Source organism: Canis aureus, chromosome 13, assembly GCF_053574225.1.
Source record: "Canis aureus isolate CA01 chromosome 13, VMU_Caureus_v.1.0, whole genome shotgun sequence".
NCBI classification, from domain to species: Eukaryota; Metazoa; Chordata; class Mammalia; order Carnivora; family Canidae; genus Canis; species Canis aureus.
Genome location: NC_135623.1, coordinates 29,404,028 through 29,423,331, shown reverse-complemented (window position 1 = coordinate 29,423,331; position 19,304 = coordinate 29,404,028). Strand labels below are relative to the sequence as shown.

The 19,304-nt window shown below is 35.2% G+C and overlaps 1 protein-coding gene across 3 annotated transcripts in view; it reads right to left on the bottom strand.

The window, feature by feature from the left end:
- PTPRQ (protein tyrosine phosphatase receptor type Q) overlaps window positions 1-19,304 on the bottom strand; it is a 246,333-nt gene that overhangs the window by 191,033 nt on the left and 35,996 nt on the right. For all 3 annotated transcript variants that reach the window (XM_077845626.1, XM_077845627.1, XM_077845628.1), the window contains 4 exons: window positions 11,345-11,510; window positions 9,490-9,750; window positions 1,193-1,353; window positions 272-383 (listed from right to left, as the gene is read on the bottom strand). In XM_077845626.1, the coding sequence (XP_077701752.1) occupies window positions 272-383; window positions 1,193-1,353; window positions 9,490-9,750; window positions 11,345-11,510 (700 nt within the window). The remainder of the gene's footprint in view (window positions 1-271; window positions 384-1,192; window positions 1,354-9,489; window positions 9,751-11,344; window positions 11,511-19,304) is intronic.

Here is a 19,304-nt window from a genome sequence, read left to right as displayed (position 1 = left end):
TTATATAAATATTACCATTAACAGTCTCTGATCCATTTCACAAACAAGTATAATTATCTTTACTCTCTGAAAGTCAAGAAAGCTAAAGAACCAGTAGAACACAGATGCTAAACAGATCACTTTCTTAAGTTTCCATTTTGCTTTAATTACTAACCTGTTTTCATGTTAGTGAAAAAAAATAGCACATATGACTCATGTAAGTATTTCCACCCAATGGAGTTATATTAGCTGCAAATACTACTTCATAAAAAGGGAAGACATATATACTCACTTGTTACATTTGTTGTCACTGTTCTACTAACAGGTGAGCTGTATGTGGTAGCAGAAATAGAAGAGATAGTTACATCGTACCTAGTACCAGGAACCGCATTGGAAACATCAACCTAGAACACCCAAAGCAAGAATTGTGTTAAAACTTTGTGGAAAACAAGAAAGCTAAAACAATAAATCATCACAACAAGAAAATAAAGAACATCTCACTCTATAACTCTGCACTGTTTAAAATATTCCAAGTTCCATATTATTGTAAAATATAAATTTGTTCCATCACATAACTATTTACCAAATAACAGGTAAGAAAAACTTGCAAAACTTACTGTGCTATCAAAAACTAAATCAGTATTTCAATCTCTCTAGTTTATTATCACAAGAAACAACTATTTAAGAGTCTTAGGAAATCTACAGCCCATTGTTTAACCCTTGTTTTTAGGAGTATATATGAAATACCTGGGTCTCTGAAGTTCCAATAAAAAGTAAAAGAAAAATGATAAGAAAATCCATCATTATTACATTTTTCAGGCAGTGGAATCACATTGATGGCTCTAGAGAGAAATGTTGCCTGCATTAATGATTTAAAGACAGATCCTCCTGGCAAGTACACAATTAATGAGCCTGGATTACTCAATAGCTCTGCCCTTTCTTTGTTAAACTATTCATGAACCCTTGGATGGCTGGCTGTAGGTTCTGGTAAGACTTAAGAAAAAAAAAGGCATAGACGTTGCTAAGGTAACAGTCCACCCATGCTGAAACTTACACTCATCAATTCAGCATCAGTGTTTTTGTCTTCATTTTATGCCTTTTAAAAACTCTCAGAAGAGAGTATTCATGGCGTATGAGTTTCATAAAGCACTTTCCTATGAGGACCAAATATAAATACAAGTTGGCTCGGCAAGTACGAAAATGAAAACTATACCTGATACTCTCCACCTCCAAGATCTTTGATAGTAACAAAGCCACTGTCAGGAACAAGATCCACATGAAACCTTTCCACATGGCCAGAGGGCAGGCTCCAGTACAGAGAAAAGGAATGCACAGAAATATTGAAGGCTTTAAGTTTCTGGGGTTTTTCTGGTTCTGATATTTTTAAAAAATAAATAAAGGTTTGAAATTGAGTTAATTCTCCTAAAGATTCAAAGAAAATATTAAAATCAATAGTCTATCAGATTTCAATATAACCACATTGTTAAAAAAAAAAAAAAAAAAAAAAAAAAGCACCGAGATCTTTAAATTCTCTCTAGTCACACAAAGTTGTCAAGCACTTAAATCTTTAATAATAATAATTTTTAAATACAATTATCAGAAGTAAAATATCCATTTATGTATCTGTTTCTGGGATATTCTTTATCTGCTAAAATCTGTCAGTTGCCCAAATCGTTTTGGTTTTTTTTTTTATGATTTTATTTATTTATTCATAAGAGACACGGGGGGTGAGGGGCAAAGACACAGGCAGAGGGAGAAGCAAGCTCCATGCAGGGAGCCCGACACGGGACTTGATCCCAGGACCCCAGGATCACGCCCTGAGCCAGAGGTAGACGCTCAACCACTGAGCCACCCAGGCGTCCCCAAATTGTTTTTTAAAGCTTATGCTCTAATTGAAAATTTGAATCACTTTAAGCAAGGACTTAAATAGTCCAAACTATTGGACTTATAATATCCAATTATCTGGATATTTTACCAAGCCGAAGATAATTAGAAAAAATATAACTAACGTCTGCCAAATTTTTCAAAGGGTGAACATTTCTGATGAATATTTAGTTAGGTGTCTCCTTAAAAAAAAAAAAAAGAGCTATTTTCATGTAGGAAATGAAATATGATAGCTTTTAAACAATAATTCTTTAAATAAGTATTAATTATCCTAGCCACTTCAACCATATTTTTCTACCTTTGCTTCCACTGTTCCCAAAGTTTTGTTTATGCTGCTTTTACCTCCTTAAAGGGAGTTTTCTACTTAAAGTTCTTCTGATTGGTTGCCAATGAGTCAGATTTTTGCTCTGTCTTATCTTTAGTGCCAATTCCAGACAAACAATATAGGGGGAGGAAGAGAGATTATGAAGCCAAGCATGTGAAAAACATACCTGATAAAGACCCAATCTAATAGCATTTCCAAAAGTAAGGACTCTAGGATTAATTATTTAGCTCCACTTCTCATTTTAAAGCCCATGTATCAGAGATGACTTAAAATGGATATAATAAAAAATGAAATATACATCTTGTAACAAAACTATTAGGGCATATGGCATAAAATAGACATCTTAACAGGTCAATTTCTCACGTTTAGGTGGGTGAGAGAGATACTTCCAGAGGAGCTTTTCTTTATCTTCTTTGAAAAGTTCCTTTAATGATTATAATGCTTCCCTATAAGTGATCCTGGTATTGATGAATTAATTTCCTCTATGACATTCTCAAAGATACAGCCAACATTCTCTTGGCATCATCTCCAAACTGTTATGTAGGGAAAAGTGTATTTTTATAATGACTCTTTAGAAATACTGTAAACCCAAGGTGAAAGGTCAGAGGAATACCCCATTTGTAGGGGTAAAATTCCTTCATTGTGCATAGCTGCCGGCATTTTTCCTGGGTCATTTGGCACACAGACCTATGTCCTCTCTATTCCCAAGCTTAAGAGAAAAGAGCTCAGTTCTTCTCACCAGCCTACATTAAAATACATAAAGGTTTAACATGACAAAAATCCAATGAATTACTACTCACATTTTCTGATTTATATGAGGGCTAATACTATTTATTTCCTCAAAGATCCTGAAATGCAACTAAGACTTATGAAATCTTAGGCAAAACCTGGGAAAAGACCTAGGATGAAACTCTGGAAGAAAAAAAAAAGATAGAAATGAAGGTCTGTTTACTGGGATGGTGGTAAGATAGGATGTAGTTTCCTAGACTGTGGTTTAAGATTACACACTGAAGGACTCTTGGCTAAGGATGAAGTATGTGTCACCAAGAAGAGGAAGGATATATTTGTCTGGAAATCTGCCAATCTGATCTGGAAGCTTCAAGACAGTTTGGTAAGGACTTTTCAAAGCAGAGTGAATAGAAACCCTGGAAATGCACTGAATTTAGTGTAACTGAGAAAGGCCAGCCTGAGCTTCTGGAATCAAGTAAGAAGGAGGAGAGGTGCTGATCATGTAGGCCATAATAAAGATGTTAGCTTTTTCTCACTCCTAAATGCAATGGAAATGTGGGGAATTTTAAGAGGAAAACAATGTGACTTTTTAACAATTATTATTTTAAAAGCTTTACTTTGAAATGATATATGAACGGTATAAGATTTGGAGAGAAGCAAAAATGGCAATAGGAGGCCAATTCGTAGATGTTGTGTTAATATGAACAGAGGAAAAAAAATAGGAGGCTTGCCCTCAGAAAAAGGTATGGAGATGGAGTAATGCTTATGCTATTGCGGAAGAATGCAGACTCCTGCATATGGGCTGGAATACTCAATGAACTGAAAGTAAACACATGGCTTGTACCTCGTGGGATATAATCTCTTAAGAGGTAGGAAAATATGAAGCAAAAATATTATTCCCAACCAAATTGTTGCTAACCAATAAAAATCAAATTGGGAAATGGATGTGTTTGGTTGGAGTTTTCAGAGAATATTGCTTTGTGTTCAATTTAATTAGGGATAGCAAACAGAATTCTAGGCTTAGGTACATATTTTTTTAGACCAGAATTTCTCAAGCTAATCCTCAGAACCCTAATACCTTGGAGTCTAATAAAAGTTGTTGTATGATTAAGCCACTTTGTCAATAATTTCTTTTTTAAGTTAAACAGCTTTCTTTATTACAGGATATCTCAGAGACTTAAATATGCTTAACTGTCTTATGATTCTGTAAAGCAGCACTGTCCAAAAACAACATGATGGGAGCAACATTAAAAGGATAAAAAGAAACATGTAAATTTAACCCAATATATATTTTATTTAACCCAATATATCAAAAATATCATTTCATCTAGTCAATATAACTAACATTATTAACGAGCTAGTTCCCTGTCTTCCAAACTAAGTCTTTGAAATCCTATGTCCTTCACATTTATAGTACAGCTGAATTTAGACTAGCTACATCTTAAAAGTCAATAGTCCTAGACTGCTAAATCACGACATATTGAACAGTATAGCTTTAAAGAATCTCTCAACTTTTCCCCTTGGCATTTTAGTGAATTTACCTAAATTGCATTTTGAGAAGCTGAAAAAAGAAAACCCAGAAATATAATCCCATGATCAGTGGCCATAAAGAAAACAGTTCAAAAGGAATTAAGAGGACCACAAAAACAAAATTATGATATAAACTGTGGTATATTAACCTTTAAGAAAGAGTAAGAATTCAAAATGGAAGAGCAAGCTACACAGAGAACTCCTCAGTAGATTCTGATTCAAAAGAATATACATACACAAAGTGGGAGAAAAATGTTACATAACTTGGAATACCCACAAAAAAAGCTGCACCCACTTATCAAAATAGTATCAAGAAAACAAAAGTCAACTATTTTAAAATAAAATGGGAAGACTTAAAAAGTTTCCATTATAATATTTTCTATGTGCTAACACTGTATATAAGTTTCACATTTACTTCCAAGTGAAACAAGTCAATCGGAGAAGGACAAACATTATATGGTCTCATTCATTTGGGGAATATAAAAAAATAGTGAAAGGGAATAAAGGGGAAAGGAGGGAAAAATGAGTGGGAAATATCAGAGAGGGTGACAGAACATGAGAGACTCCTAACTCTGGGAAACGAATTAGGGGTGGTGGAAGGGGAGGTGGGCAGGGGGGTGGGGGTGACTTGGTGATGGGCACTGAGGGGGGCACTTGATGGGATGAGCACTGGGTGTTATTCTATATGTTGGCAAATTGAACACCAATAAAAAATAAATTTATAATAAAAAATAATAAATAAATAAATAAATAAATAAATAAATAAATAAATAAATCCTTCCATGATTAAATCATAGGCTGGGCATAATATATACTATGACTGAGGAGATACTCATGCATAAGACATGCAAAATTATAACAAACTCCTACCAAATTTATGATGTCTTCCACACTGTCATAGCACTTTCACACACTGTATGTAATGTAACAATTCATAAGTACATACTATTATTGTTGTCATTTAAAAATGAGAAAACAGAGAAAGAATTTAGGCAACTTCACCAAGGTCTTAAAGCTAGGCTAACAGGTGAATGGCAGAGCCAGGATTTAGACCTAGAAGCACTAGCTTCAGAACTTAAGGTTCAATTATTATGATAACTGCACCACTTTAACCTATACAAAGTGGCTTATAAATAGTAGTAGATCAAGAAATCCTAAATCAATCAATATTTTATAGAGGATTCAAGCAATAGGGCGATCCATAGTTTTAAGTCTAAGATTATTATTTGAAATGGCCCCCTAAATTGAGACTCTACCTAAACATGCCCTGTGTCAAGGCAACACATACTTATCAAGCACCTATAGCTTCCTCATATTTCAGAAATATAAACTATTAATAAAATAAACATTCTTTAATAAGTGAGCATCACATTAGCTGCCACAAGAGTCTAAACAAAGAATCGTTTTTTAGGACAGGCACTGGTCATAGGTCCTGGAACTGGATTACTGGGTTTAAATCCTGGCTCTGCCACATTAATAAGATTTTAGGCAAAATCCTTAACCCCTCTGTATCTCACTGGCCTCATCAACTTGGGGATAATAATACTGCTACTACACACGTTGTAGTGAGAATAAAATAAGTAAACACATGTAAAGTGCTTAGAAGAGTGGCTTGAACATAGTAAGGCTTAGTACATGTAAGCCATGATTAGTAGGAATTGTTATTCCTCCTATCTTTCTCTGTAAACCTTGGCCATCTCTTTGTAAAACCATCGCACTGCCTCTTCTTAATCTCTTACTTTTAGCCCCCTCCTCATGTCAACAGTGCTCTGCACACAATGGGCCCTCCAGCATTGTTCCATTATCACCACTCTCTTTACAAAAAGCAGGGTGGAGGGATCTTTTCCTGCTCCAGAGTCTCTCTAATCAGGAATCCTAGGTTACCACCCTTCCCTATTTCCTCTATCAACCCACTTCCCAAAATCACTCCTCTCCTCTAACAGTTCCATTATCCACCTATAATCTCTCAAATCCCATCTCCTAAACCACACTGTAAAACCATTAGAACCAGTAGAACATTAGGTTCCTACTATTTCATAAAGCGCTCTCTTTAAAATGACCAGACTAGGGATCCCTGGGTGGCGCAGCGGTTTGGCGCCTGCCTTTGGCCCAGGGCGCGATCCTGGAGACCCGGGATCGAATCCCACATCAGGCTCCCGGTGCATGGAGCCTGCTTCTCCCTCTGCCTGTGTCTCTGCCTCTCTCTCTCTCTCTCTCTCTCTGTGACTATCATAAATAAATAAATAAAAATTAAAAAAAAATAAAATAAAATGACCAGTCTATATCTTCCATAAAACTTTTTTGACACTGATGTTACTTTGGTTACTTTTTCCTCAGACCAAATTCTAAGTAAGCAAACCCTGTCCCATTCATTGCATAATCTTCCTTACCTGTCCATCAGCAAAATATTTATCATACTTTTTTCTCAATCTTTGCTCAGTTGTCTATTTGATCATTCCATCCAACCCCATATATCAGTGCTTACCATAGACCACTTGTGATTTTGCCAACTTCTGGCAATTTCTGAATTTCTGAGGATTTTGGAAATGAAATTAGATCATCATGATTAAGATCCTACTGCTATGTAGTGGGCAGAGGTCAGGGAAATAGTTAAACATCCTACAGTGCACAGGACAGATCAGCATAAAAGAGAATCACTCAATCCAAAATGTCAATAGTGCTGAGTTTAGAAAACCTGCCAGATACTAAAACTTCTTGAATGCATCCAGTTTTAATGTGTTGGATTGTATTACCTATTGTGACACTCTGCAGGAAAAAAAGACATTGAATACATGATTTAAGATATGTGCTTTTTAAGAAATAGCAAAGATGCACAGTATTTATATATAAACTATATTTGAAATGTACAAAGTTGAAATGTACAACTGGGTGGTTCAGTTGGTTAAGCATCTTCCTTCAGCTTGGGTTATGATCCCAGGACTGTGAGATCAAGCTGAGCCCCATGAAGGGCTCCCTGCTCAGCAGGGAGTCCACTTTTCCCTCTCCCTCTCCCTCTGCTCCTCCCTCTCTCCCTTTCTCCTCCCCACTGCTTGTGTGCTCTTGCTCTCTCTAAAATAAACAAAATCTTTAAAATTAAAAAAATTAAATGTAAAAAGTATAATAGAATGTTTAAGAGCCATAAGATTCTCAGAGATCATGTACTCCAAATTACACTGAAACACAAAAGCCCAAGATATTAGGTAATGACCAATAACAGTCAGTTAATAAGTATCAAATCCAAGAGTAAAGCTCATTTATGAATTCTAAACTCACTGCTTGTTTTACATTGTCACATATATATCACATTTAGGAAAACAATAGTGTATTCAGTATGTAGAATAATGACACTCCAAGGTGTCCATATGCTAAACCCTAGAACCTATTAATATGTTATGTTATATGGCAAAAGGAGCTTTAGATGTAATTAAGATTATGAATTTTTTTTAAAGATTTATTTCTTTATTCATTCAGAGAGAGCGAAGAGAGAGGCAGAGGGAGAAGCAGGCTCCATGCAGGAAGGCAGATGTGGGACTCGATCCTGGGTCTCCAGGATCACACCCCGGGCTGCAGGCGGCGCTAAACCACTGCGCCACTGGGGCTGCCCAAGGTTATGAATTTTCAAACAGAGAAGTCAACCTAGATTATCCAGGTAGACCCAATCTAAGCACAAAGGCCCTTAAAATTGAAAGAGGAAAAATAGTCCCATGTAACAGAAAAAAAGGTAGGATAGCGTTTAAGCATGAGTGCAATTCAATCTCCTTTGTTGGCTTTGGAGATGGAAGAAGATGATTACAAGCCAAGGAATGATGCTTCCTCTAGAGCTGGAATTAATTCTCAGCTGACAGCCAGCAAAGAAATGGTTACTTCCGTCCTACAACCACAAGGAACTGAACATTGCTAACGGTTGTTATGAACAAAGACGGTTGTATGAACAAAGAATTGGGTTTCCCCCGAACCTATAAAAAGGAACACAGCCCTCTGAACACCTTGATTTTAGACTGGTAAGATCTGTGTTGAACATATGGCCTACAGAATTAGGACATGATAAATTTTTTGTTGTTCCATGCCACTAAGCTTATGGCAATTTGTTGAAACACCAATTAGAGGCAAATAATATGTGTAAGAACCACATAACAAATATCCATAGATTGAGTTATCGTTTCATGTTTGCTTTGGATCATGTTGAATTCACAGTCTTAAAGATTACTTAAGAGTAATTTCATGAGTTATTGCTGTTCTTTTTCCAAAAAATTAAAATATTGATAGGTTTCACAGCCTCATTTGGATTTTAAAATGATGCTTTATTCATAATAGGATTTTGTTCTCTTCTCATATGCAAACAAAAAAATCCTACAATGTTGAATGCTTATAATTCCACAAATATACCATTATTCATTTATATCTCCATAATTTTGCATAGGCTGTTCCTTCTGTGAGTCCACCTTTCCTTACATCCCATATATCCTCTAGTCTAATTAGAAAACTCTATATCCTTTATAGTCATTACCAGGCTCAAAGAATCTTCTCCTTCGATGCCATGGAGCTAGTCATTCCCTTTTCTGTGCAACCAGAATAAGTTTGAACTTACTTCCATTGTTTCACCTATTAATTTGATTTATACTATATGTGCTTCTATGCTTCCATTCTTTACTACTCTATGTACATTCTAAGACTATACTTTTTCATGTGTGTAGCACATAGTAGGACACAAAAGACAATGAATAAGTTTTTAGGAGGATGGATGATTCCCCAAATTATCCACCTAATTTCACTAGCTGGACCTCTAATTTGATGTGACACTCAAGAGAAATATTAACTACATTTCATGAGCACTGACCATGTACCAGATATGTTTCATCCGATTGCACTTTATATATATTATCTCAAAAATCCACAGAATATCCCAATAAAATGAATATTTTTACATCATTTTATAAAGTTAAAATTTTCAAATTGCAAAAAATGCATTGAACTTTTATTTTGAACAGTATAATATGCAACACAAATATAAATTTTTAAAATATAACCAAGAGTTTGTATACCTGCAACAACTCTGATAAATGTGCCAGGTCCTTCAACATTGCCTCTCATTCTATGTATTGTGATGTTATATATTCCACCAGGAGTCAGATCTGTAACTGTGTGCTCTGTAATAATTCCCCAAATAAGATATTCTTGTACAAATGTTCTGTTTGATATATAAATCTTGTAATGAGTGAAGTTGGTCTCTGTTGGATTCCACATTAAATTGGCAGAAGTAGTATTCACAGCTTTTAACGTTAAGCCACATATCCTAGATGGTTCTATTGAAAAAGTAAATTATATGTAAATTAAAATTGCATATATATGTGTAAAAACAAAGCAAACATGAATAATATAATTTAATCGTCTATGTACTAATCCTTAAATTTATTCATGTATAACATCCTCCATGGTCAGCTCTGCAAATAGAGGAATAGGACATTATATATATTTGATTTCAATTTAAGTGGCACATTAATATCCTCTCTAGTTCCCAAATGATTTTCCTTAATCAATCATAAATCACTAGTCATTCCTGTAGACTTGTGCTTCCTGAGTGCTTGTAACAAGAAGTATCCTCATACTATATAGTCCCAGGTTTGTTAGCTACCACCTAGCAGTTAGCTAGATTTTAAATAAAAATGAAATAGAAAAACTGGATACCTGGGTGGTTCAGTTAGTTAAGCATCTGACCCTGGATTTTGGCTCAGGTCATCATGTCAGGGTCTTGATATCAAGCTCTGTATTTGGCTCCATGCTAGGCACAGAGCCTGCTTAAGATTCTCTCTTTTCTGTCCCTGCCCCTTCAAGCTTGCTTTCTCTTTCTTTTTTTTTCCTTTTTTAAAATTTTTATTTATTTATGATAGTTACAGAGAGAGAGAGAGAAAGGCAGAGACACAGGCAGAGGGAGAAGCAGGCTCCATGCACCAGGAGCCCGACGTGGGATTCGATCCCGGATCTCCAGGATCATGCCCCGGGCCAAAGGCAGGTGCCAAACCGCTGTGCCACCCAGGGATCCCCGCTTTCTCTTTCGAAGAAGAAGAAGAAGAAGAAGAAGAAGAAGAAGAAGAAGAAAAAGAAGAAGAAGAAGAAGAAGAAGAAGAAGAAGAAGAAGAAGAAGAAGAAGAAGAAGAAGAAGAAGGAAGGAAGGAAGGAAGGAAGGAAGGAAGGAAGGAAGGAAGGAAGGAAGGAAAGAAGGGAAGGGGGAAAAGGAAGGGAAGGGAGGATGGAAGGGAGGGAAAGATAGGTTAGAGAATGAGTAAGGGCCAGAAGTAAGGTACTTTCAAATGTGGTTCTCCTGGTTACATCAAAGTTTTCAGCATTCCTGTATTGCTGCATATTTAATACATTTGTCATTGGAAGTAATATTGTTTCTTGCACTACCAACTGGTCTCCACTGAGAGGGGATCCTGTATACTTCACAAACTTTCATAAGAATTATTGGTAAGATACTATTACTCCACGTCACCCAAAATATTATGAGACTGATTTTCAGTCAATTTACAAACATCAGGGAAGAGAAAATTTCTCTGCTTATCAAACCCCTTCCTCAGTAGAAAATGAATTGTGTTTATATTATACACACACACACATATACATGTATACACACATATGTTCCATGTGTGGCACACACATATATATATATTGGCTTAAGATTATTTAAAAAACTCTAGGTACTTCCCAAAACACTTAGGCTATAAAGATTTTGTTATTGTTCATATAGTTTTTGAGAATTATCTTAATCATATTTTTATAGTCATAATTATTCTGTATTATCAGTTTTTATCTTAAAATAGCTTTATTTGTGCTAAGCCAAAATACTTTAAGTTCTCATAAAACTATAAGGCAAAGAATTTATTCATGATATAACCATACTTGTAGCCACTTTCTTCATTGCAGATAAACTGTAATCTTTGCCTCTAACTGTCTTCAGGTCCAACATGTAGTCCATGCCTGGAATCAAATTCGTTACTTTGGCTTTGTTACCATATACAATTATTTTAAATATCTTTTCCTTTCTAGATGCCATACTATAGGATATCTAGAAAAAGAGAAAGAGAAATTTATGTTTTTAATTGCTTAAAAATAATATACTTAGCACCAACTCTGTATGAATCAAATTCATATACATTAATACTGCAAGGAAGGGACTGTGAGTCTTCCTATATTCACCAAGGAGTAATTTGGGGCGAGTTTTTACTGAACTTAGTAAAGTTCACATAGTAATAAGCATAGTGCACTGAGGTTTATGCATTAAAATACCAATAGTCTCAAACTGTTCTTTAAATTTCATTTTTATATACACACACACATATATACACACTTACATGGATATAAATGTATGCATATATATGTATATACAAATATATAAATAAAATATTTAAAATATATATTTGTGTACATATGTGTATGTATATACATATGTATATTCTCACTTATATGTGGATATGTGCATAATAGATGTACTGCATAATGAATTGGAGTTTTCATGTTGGCCACTTTAAAATAAAAAAATGTGTAAAATTGTTATGTAAAATTCTACTCTCCCAACTCTACATAAGCAGAAGAGGGAGAAGGAGAAAGCATGAATCACTGGAGTCCCAATTTTCTGACCTCATGAAGAATACCATGGCTTTTCTCTGACTTCCCAAGGTATGGTAATAGGGTGCTTCTGCCCACACCCCACATTGTAGGTAAATGAGAAACTGACATGTATCACTACTATAAATCGAAGATGCCTACTAGAAAGAATGATACCTCCCAGTTGGACGTACTTAGCAGACTTCCTGCTCATGTTCCTGACTGATCAGAGAAAAAGGAAATTGGAAAAAAAAAAAAGAACACTGCAAAAACAAGAGCTGTGGAGTAATCTGTACACCCACTTTTGCCCTGACAAAGATGCCAATTTCCCATGAGTCAAGTACAATCACAGAGAGTAGTCCGTGTTAAACCATCTTGCCAGTACCCCATCTAAGAAGGCTGGCCTCTGTACAAAGACCCTGGTAGCAAAAAGCAGTGAGATATAATGTCAGAGGAAAGGGTTGAGAGGAGGTGGGAAAGGTTAAGCCTGAGGTAGGTCCATCATGTCATGGAAATGGACAATGGAGACAACCCTTAGAGCCCTTCAGAGAACTTACACCTGTGCCTCAGGTATTTGGAGGACTGTTAAACAGATGGGAAGACATTCAGTGTTAGAGGAGTCAAACAAAAACAAAAATAAAACAGCAAGAGTGAGAACAACAAAAATAGACACCTGGAATAGAGAACACATTCCAATTTTTATTAAATTAACGCATGATAAATGTCATGCTCCATGCCAGCCCATCTTTCATTGTAACCTGAGCCAATCAATTATTCATTAAAGCTCTGAGAATTGGCATTGCCTTTAGAAATTTTCAGTGGAATAACCTGATAGTTCTAACACCTTAGAGATTTATTGATGCATTAAAAGCTATAATAACCTTTACTCTTCTTCACTCCATATTTCATGTTTGTAAAGCAGAAAGATGTATCTAAATGAAAATAATGACATTAATTTTATAAATTATTTAAACTTTATTATGCTTTTAAAAACAATTGTTATGTGGTAGGAATCAGAGAAAAAAATTTCCTAGGTAGACATGTTTATCATTGTCTTGTGGGAAGGGTGTTTTGTTACTGAGAAGGATAATCATGAGGTCTAGAAACATATCATTGTTTATTGATTTATAAGTTGTCACTGACAATTACCTTGCTTGTCTGGCATATGGAAATGCAGGAGGAGTAAGGAGAATGCTAAGGACTTTTGGTACAAAAAAGGATGGTGGTAGGAAGTACCTTGTAATAGTAGAATATAATTTTAATGGAGTGCTAATTAGAATATACAAAGAGTTGTATTAAGGTATTAATGAAGGGATAGAAAGAAAAGAAATAGTCTGTAGTGATCTCACATAAAAATATATAAATTCTTAAAATCCAACTTGAAGGATAGAGGTTTGTTTCCCAAAGTATGTGGACTATACATCTAATAGAAACCAACTGAAAACAAAGCAATTTTCACTTTATTTCTAGTTTTAAAGCATACTTTGAAGACCTGGGATAATTAATTTTAAATGATTAGGAAAATGATCCCAATTATGCAATTACACTGTGCTAACCAAACAGGATACTGTTGCTTAATTCATTAAAATTTAACAAATAATCTCATTGATTGAGAAAGACTAGGATAACAATTAGTGATATAATATAGCTGAAAAAATAATCTGAATCCTAAATATTAACATGATTACTTTGAATAAATTTTACTTATTAGTAGATACATACCTTACAGTCTCTGGGGAAAAAAGTGCTCATTCAAAAATAGGAAAAAGCAACTCTAGGGTTATATATTTTACCTGACAACGAATAATTTTATGCCTCAGTTGACTGCAAAGAAAGATCATTCTTTTTGGCATTTGCCTTGAGAAATGAGAATCAGGACAGCCAGACAAGGGTAAAAAAAAAAATGTGAAATTACAATTAACATTAAAAATGTTTAGAGTTTTCACTAAAGAATTCCTACATTGAATACAAAAAGGAGTCCAATCATTTCAGAAAGGATAGAATTTTTAATGAATGATTTATTAGGAGGCCCCTATCATTGAATGACATTTAGAAATAACAAATAGAATGCTCACTCCTGACTTTGTGAACTTACTAGTGTAGAATAACTTCTTTTCCATGAGTATGAATCCTAATAAAAGGGCATCTCAAGTTCTACCCTTTACTGATATTATATTCAGTACTGATATCTTCCCTCAATAATTACCCCAATCATATATGGGAAAACAGTGTTATGTGAAGTTTTACTTATTTATCAAACATTTACTGAGCTTCTAATTCAGGGCAACCATTAGAATAGATACTAGGTATCTATTATACTGTGATAAAGAAGAGAGGAAAGGCATCTGATTGTAGGGAAGCTTCTAGTGGAAGCACCTAACAACAAGCAACTCAATGAATAAATGAATGAGATAACTCAGCTACATAAGGGATTGAATAAAAAGAGCAGTTTTATTTAGATTAGAAAATCAGAGAAGGAGATGAGAAGATAATATTTGAGATTAGAATTTAATAATAGGAAAAAGGCAACAAAAATTGAAAGCAAGATATCCATGCAAAATGAATGTCAAGGGAAAAACCTTGTAATGAAGATGTTTTTGGCATGCTAGGGGAACAGAGAGAAAGTCACACATGGTTGTAGCATAGCAACAAAGTAGACGGGATAGATGAAGGTCCAATCAGATGAGATCTTGGAGACCATGTCAAAGAGTTTAGATTTTATTTGAAGAGCAGTGGAAATCTACTAGGGAATGTTAAACTAATAAGAGACACTTGTTTTTAATAGCTTTCTTTCTTCTTAGCTGTTATGTGGAAAGTGGATTGTAAGGAAATTAAGAATGAAAACAGAGACCAGTTGGGATGTGAGAAGCTACCATCTGTCACCTAGGCTGCTGGTCTTGGTAAGAAATGATAGCAACTGGGCCAAGAGAGGTGTAATGAAGACGGAGAGAAATAGACACACTGACAATCTGTTTTAGAGGTATAAGTGGCAGGACTAGCTGATGGACTGAGGGATGAGGGAATAGGAAAAATTGGGCAGTGATTTAAGGACAGTATCCTTTCCTAAATTGGGAGAGACTGGAAGGAGCAGGGATGGGCTCACAAGAGAAAGGCAGAGCCTTGTAAACCATGGTAGGAGTCTTTAAATACAAGAATGATATATAAATTTTACTTATAAGAAAGAGCATTCAGGGATCCCTGGGTGGCGCAGCAGTTTAGCACCTGCCTTTGGCCCAGGGTGCGATCCTGGAGACCCGGGATCGAATCCCACATCGGGCTCCCGGTGCATGGAGCCTGCTTCTCCCTCTGCCTGCTTCTCCCTCTGCCTGCTTCTCCTTCTGCCTGCGTCTCTGCCTCTCTCTCTCTCTGTGTGTGTGACTATCATAAATAAATAAAAATTAAAAAAAAAAAAAAAGAAAGAGCATTCTGATTGTTGTGTGACAAGGGAGGGGGTAAAGAGATTCACATTAAAATTAATCTTCCTTTATTGTGAACTGTGAACCATGAAACTTAAAAAAAAATGAAAACAAATAATTCAATCCTTCATTCAACAAAATATTTATTGACTCCTGCTATATGTCAGACACTGGTCTCAGTAACAGTACCAAATGGTGATCAAAGAAGACAAAAGACCTGCTCTCATGTAATTTGTAATTTAGCACATGCTAAACACATTATCTCATTAAATTCCTTCAACGGTTCTACAGAATAACAATAATCTTCACTGACAGATGAGGAAATAGGGCCAAAGAGTAAAAAACTTGCCCGAGAGTTAACAGTAGAAGTGAAGTTAGGATTTAAAGCAAAACAATTCCAGGGCCTTGATTCTTCCTTTCCACATAATGCCTACCACACCTTGTGAAATCACAAGAAAACTAACATGGGTGTGTATCAAAGTTGCATCACCCCAGAAATAAACCTATGCTTGCATTATGAATTAATCTATGACAAAGGAGGAAGAATACAATGGAGAAAAAGAGAGTTATCTTCAATAAATGGTTCTGGATACACTGAACAGCCACACACAAAAAATAGTCAAAAAGAACTGGACCACTTTCTTACATCACACACAAAAATAAACTCAAAATGGACTAAAACTTGAATATGAAACCGGAAGCCATAAAACTCCTAGAAGAAAACATAAGTAGTAATTTCTTTGACATCAGCCACAGAAACATCTTTCTAGGTATGTCTCCTCAGGCAAAGGACACAAAAGCAAAATAAACCAAAATATCTCAAAGTATTTTTTATTTCTCCTTTGATTTCTTCATTGACCCACTGATTGTTCAATAGCATGTTGCTTAATCTCCACATTTTTGTGACTTTTCTAGTTTTCCTCTTCTAATTGATTTATAGTTTCATACCATTGTGGTCAGAAAAGATGCTTGATGTGATTTCAATCTTCTTAAATTTATAAAGATTTGTTCTGTGGTGAACATGTGATCAATCCTGAAGAATATTCCATGTGCTCTTAAGATGAATCTGTATTCTATTGTTTGGGGATGGAATATTCTGTATTTATCTATTAAGTCTTTCTGGCCCAATGTGTCATTTAAGGCTGATTTTTCTTTACTGATTTTCTTTCTGGATTATCTATCCATTGATGTAAGTATGGTATTAAAGTCCCCTACTATTATTATACTGATGTGTATTTATCCCTTTAGGTCTATTAATATTTGCTTTATGTATTTAGATGCTTCTATATTTATGTATTTAGGTGCATAAACATTTATGAATGTTGAATCCTTTTGTTGGATTGAGCCCTTTATCATTATCTAATTCTCTTCTTTGTCTTTTATTACAGGCTTTTTTTTTTTTTAAGATTTAGTCATTTATTTGAAAGAGACAGAGTGAGAGAGAGAGAGTACATGAATAGGGAAAGGGGTGGAGGGAGAGAATCTTCAAGAAAACTCACTGCTGAGCGTACAGCCTGATGCAGAACTTGATCCTACAGCTCATGAGATCAAGACCTGAGCCAAAACCAAGAGTCAGACACTCAACTGAGTAGCCGCCCAGATGCCTCTATTATAGCCTTTGTTTTAAATCAGACTATTTTGTCTGATGTAATATAGCTACCACAGCTTTCTTTTGGTTTCCATGTTCATAGGAACATCTTTTTCCTTCCTTTCACTTTCAGTTTCCTTTTCACTTCCTTACCCCTCTCTTATAGGTAGCATATAGATGAGTCTTCTTTCTTTATCCATTTAGCCATGCCTTGGTTTTGGTTTGAAGAATTCAGTACATTCACAATAATCATGTATGTATGTATGTATGTATGTATGTATATATGTATGTAATCTCTACATCCAATGTGGGGCTAGAACTCATGACCCTGAGATCAAGAGTCACATGCTCCTCTGAGCCAGCTAGGCACCCCTCATAGTAATTCTTGGGAAGAATGTACTTATTGGCATTTTGATAATCATTTTCTGGTTTATTCTCTATTCTTTTCTTCTTCACTGAGTTTCTTCCCTTGTGGTTTGATGACTTTCTTTAGTGTTTTACTTAGATTCCTTTCTCATTATCATTTTCATATCTACTATAGATTTTTGCTTCGTGGTTACCATGAGGCTCACATATAACATTTTATGTATACTCTATTTAAAATCTAGTTTCAATAGATAGCAGCTTAAGTTCAAATGCATTATAATACCCTACATTTTTACTCTTCTTTCCCACATTTTATGTTTTCGTTTTCACATTTCACATCTTTTTATTTTGTGTATCCCTTAACAAATTATGGTAGTATAGTTATTTTTACTACTTTTGTCTTTTAGCCTTCATACTAGCTTTATAAGTGATTAATCCACTACCTCTATTATATAGTAGAGGTAGTGGATATAGTATTCATCCTATTCATTAAAATAGTATAGTATTCATCTTTACTATCGAGATTTATACTTTCATGTGTTTTCTTTTTTTTTAATTTTTTTTTATTTATGATAGTCACACAGAGAGAGAGAGAGAGAGAGAAAGAGGCAGAGACATAGGCAGAGGGAGAAGCAGGCTCCATGCACCGGGATCCCGATGTGGGATTCGATCCCGGGTCTCCAGGATCGCACCCTGGGCCAAAGGCAGGTGCTAAACCGCTGCGCCACCCAGGGATCCCTACTTTCATGTGTTTTCTTGTTATGGATAAATGCTCTTTATTTTCAGGTCAAAGAAGCCCCTTGAATATCTCTTGTAAGTCTGGTTTAGTAATGATGAATTCCTTTAGTTTTTGCTTGTCTGTAACACTCTTTATCTTTCCTTCAATTCTAAATGATAATTTTGCTGGGTAGAGTTATCTCGGTTGGAAGTTTTTTCTTTCAACTTGTGAATATATTGTCATTCTCTTCTGGCCTGTAAAATTCTTGATAAAGAAATCTCCAAAGTCTTATAGGGGTTCCCCTGTATATAACAAGATGATATTTTTCTTAAGCTGCTTTTAAAATCCTCTCTTTAACTTTTATATTTATCTTATTCCTGAAATGTTCTGAACTTCCTGGATGTCTATTTCTCTACACAGGTTAGGGAAGTTTTCAGCATTGTTTTCTTCAAATAAATTTTCTGTCTTTTTCTATCTCTTTTTCTGGGATCCCTATAATGTGAATGTCACTCCACTTGATGTTGTGCTGTAAGTCTTTTAAGTTATCATTCCTTTTAAAAATTCTTTTTTTCTCTTTGTTGCTCTATTTGAGTGAGTTCCACTGTCCTGTTTTCTAAGTCATTGATCTTTTCTTCTGCTTCATCTAATCTAATCTCCTTCATCTAATATCCTATTGAACCCCTCTAGTTTATTTATTTATTTTTTAGTTCAGCTGCTGTATTCTTTAGCTCTGAGTTGGATTGGTACTCTCTTCTATTTTCTATCTCCTTGTTGAAGTTCTCACTGTGTTCATCCATTCTTCTTCTAAGTTTAGTGAGCATCTTATTGACCGTTACTTTTAACTTTTATCAGATAAATTATCTCCATTTCACTATGGTCTTTTTTCTGAGTACTTATCTTGTTCTTTTAAAACAGATCCTTTGTTCCCTCATCTTGCTGTTCTTTCTGTGTTTGTTTCTATGTATTAGGCAAAATAGCTATGTCTCCCACTCTTGAAGAAGAGGCGTCATGTAGGAGATAAACCTTATTGTTCAACCTTGCCCCAGATCTCAGCTGTCTTTCAAAATTTTGTGATTGTCCAAAAAAGCCTGATGTATTCTTAATAGGTCCCAGTTGAAGAGGGTGTGCCAAGACCTGCTAGTGTTCCAAAGGGAGAGATCTCAGTCA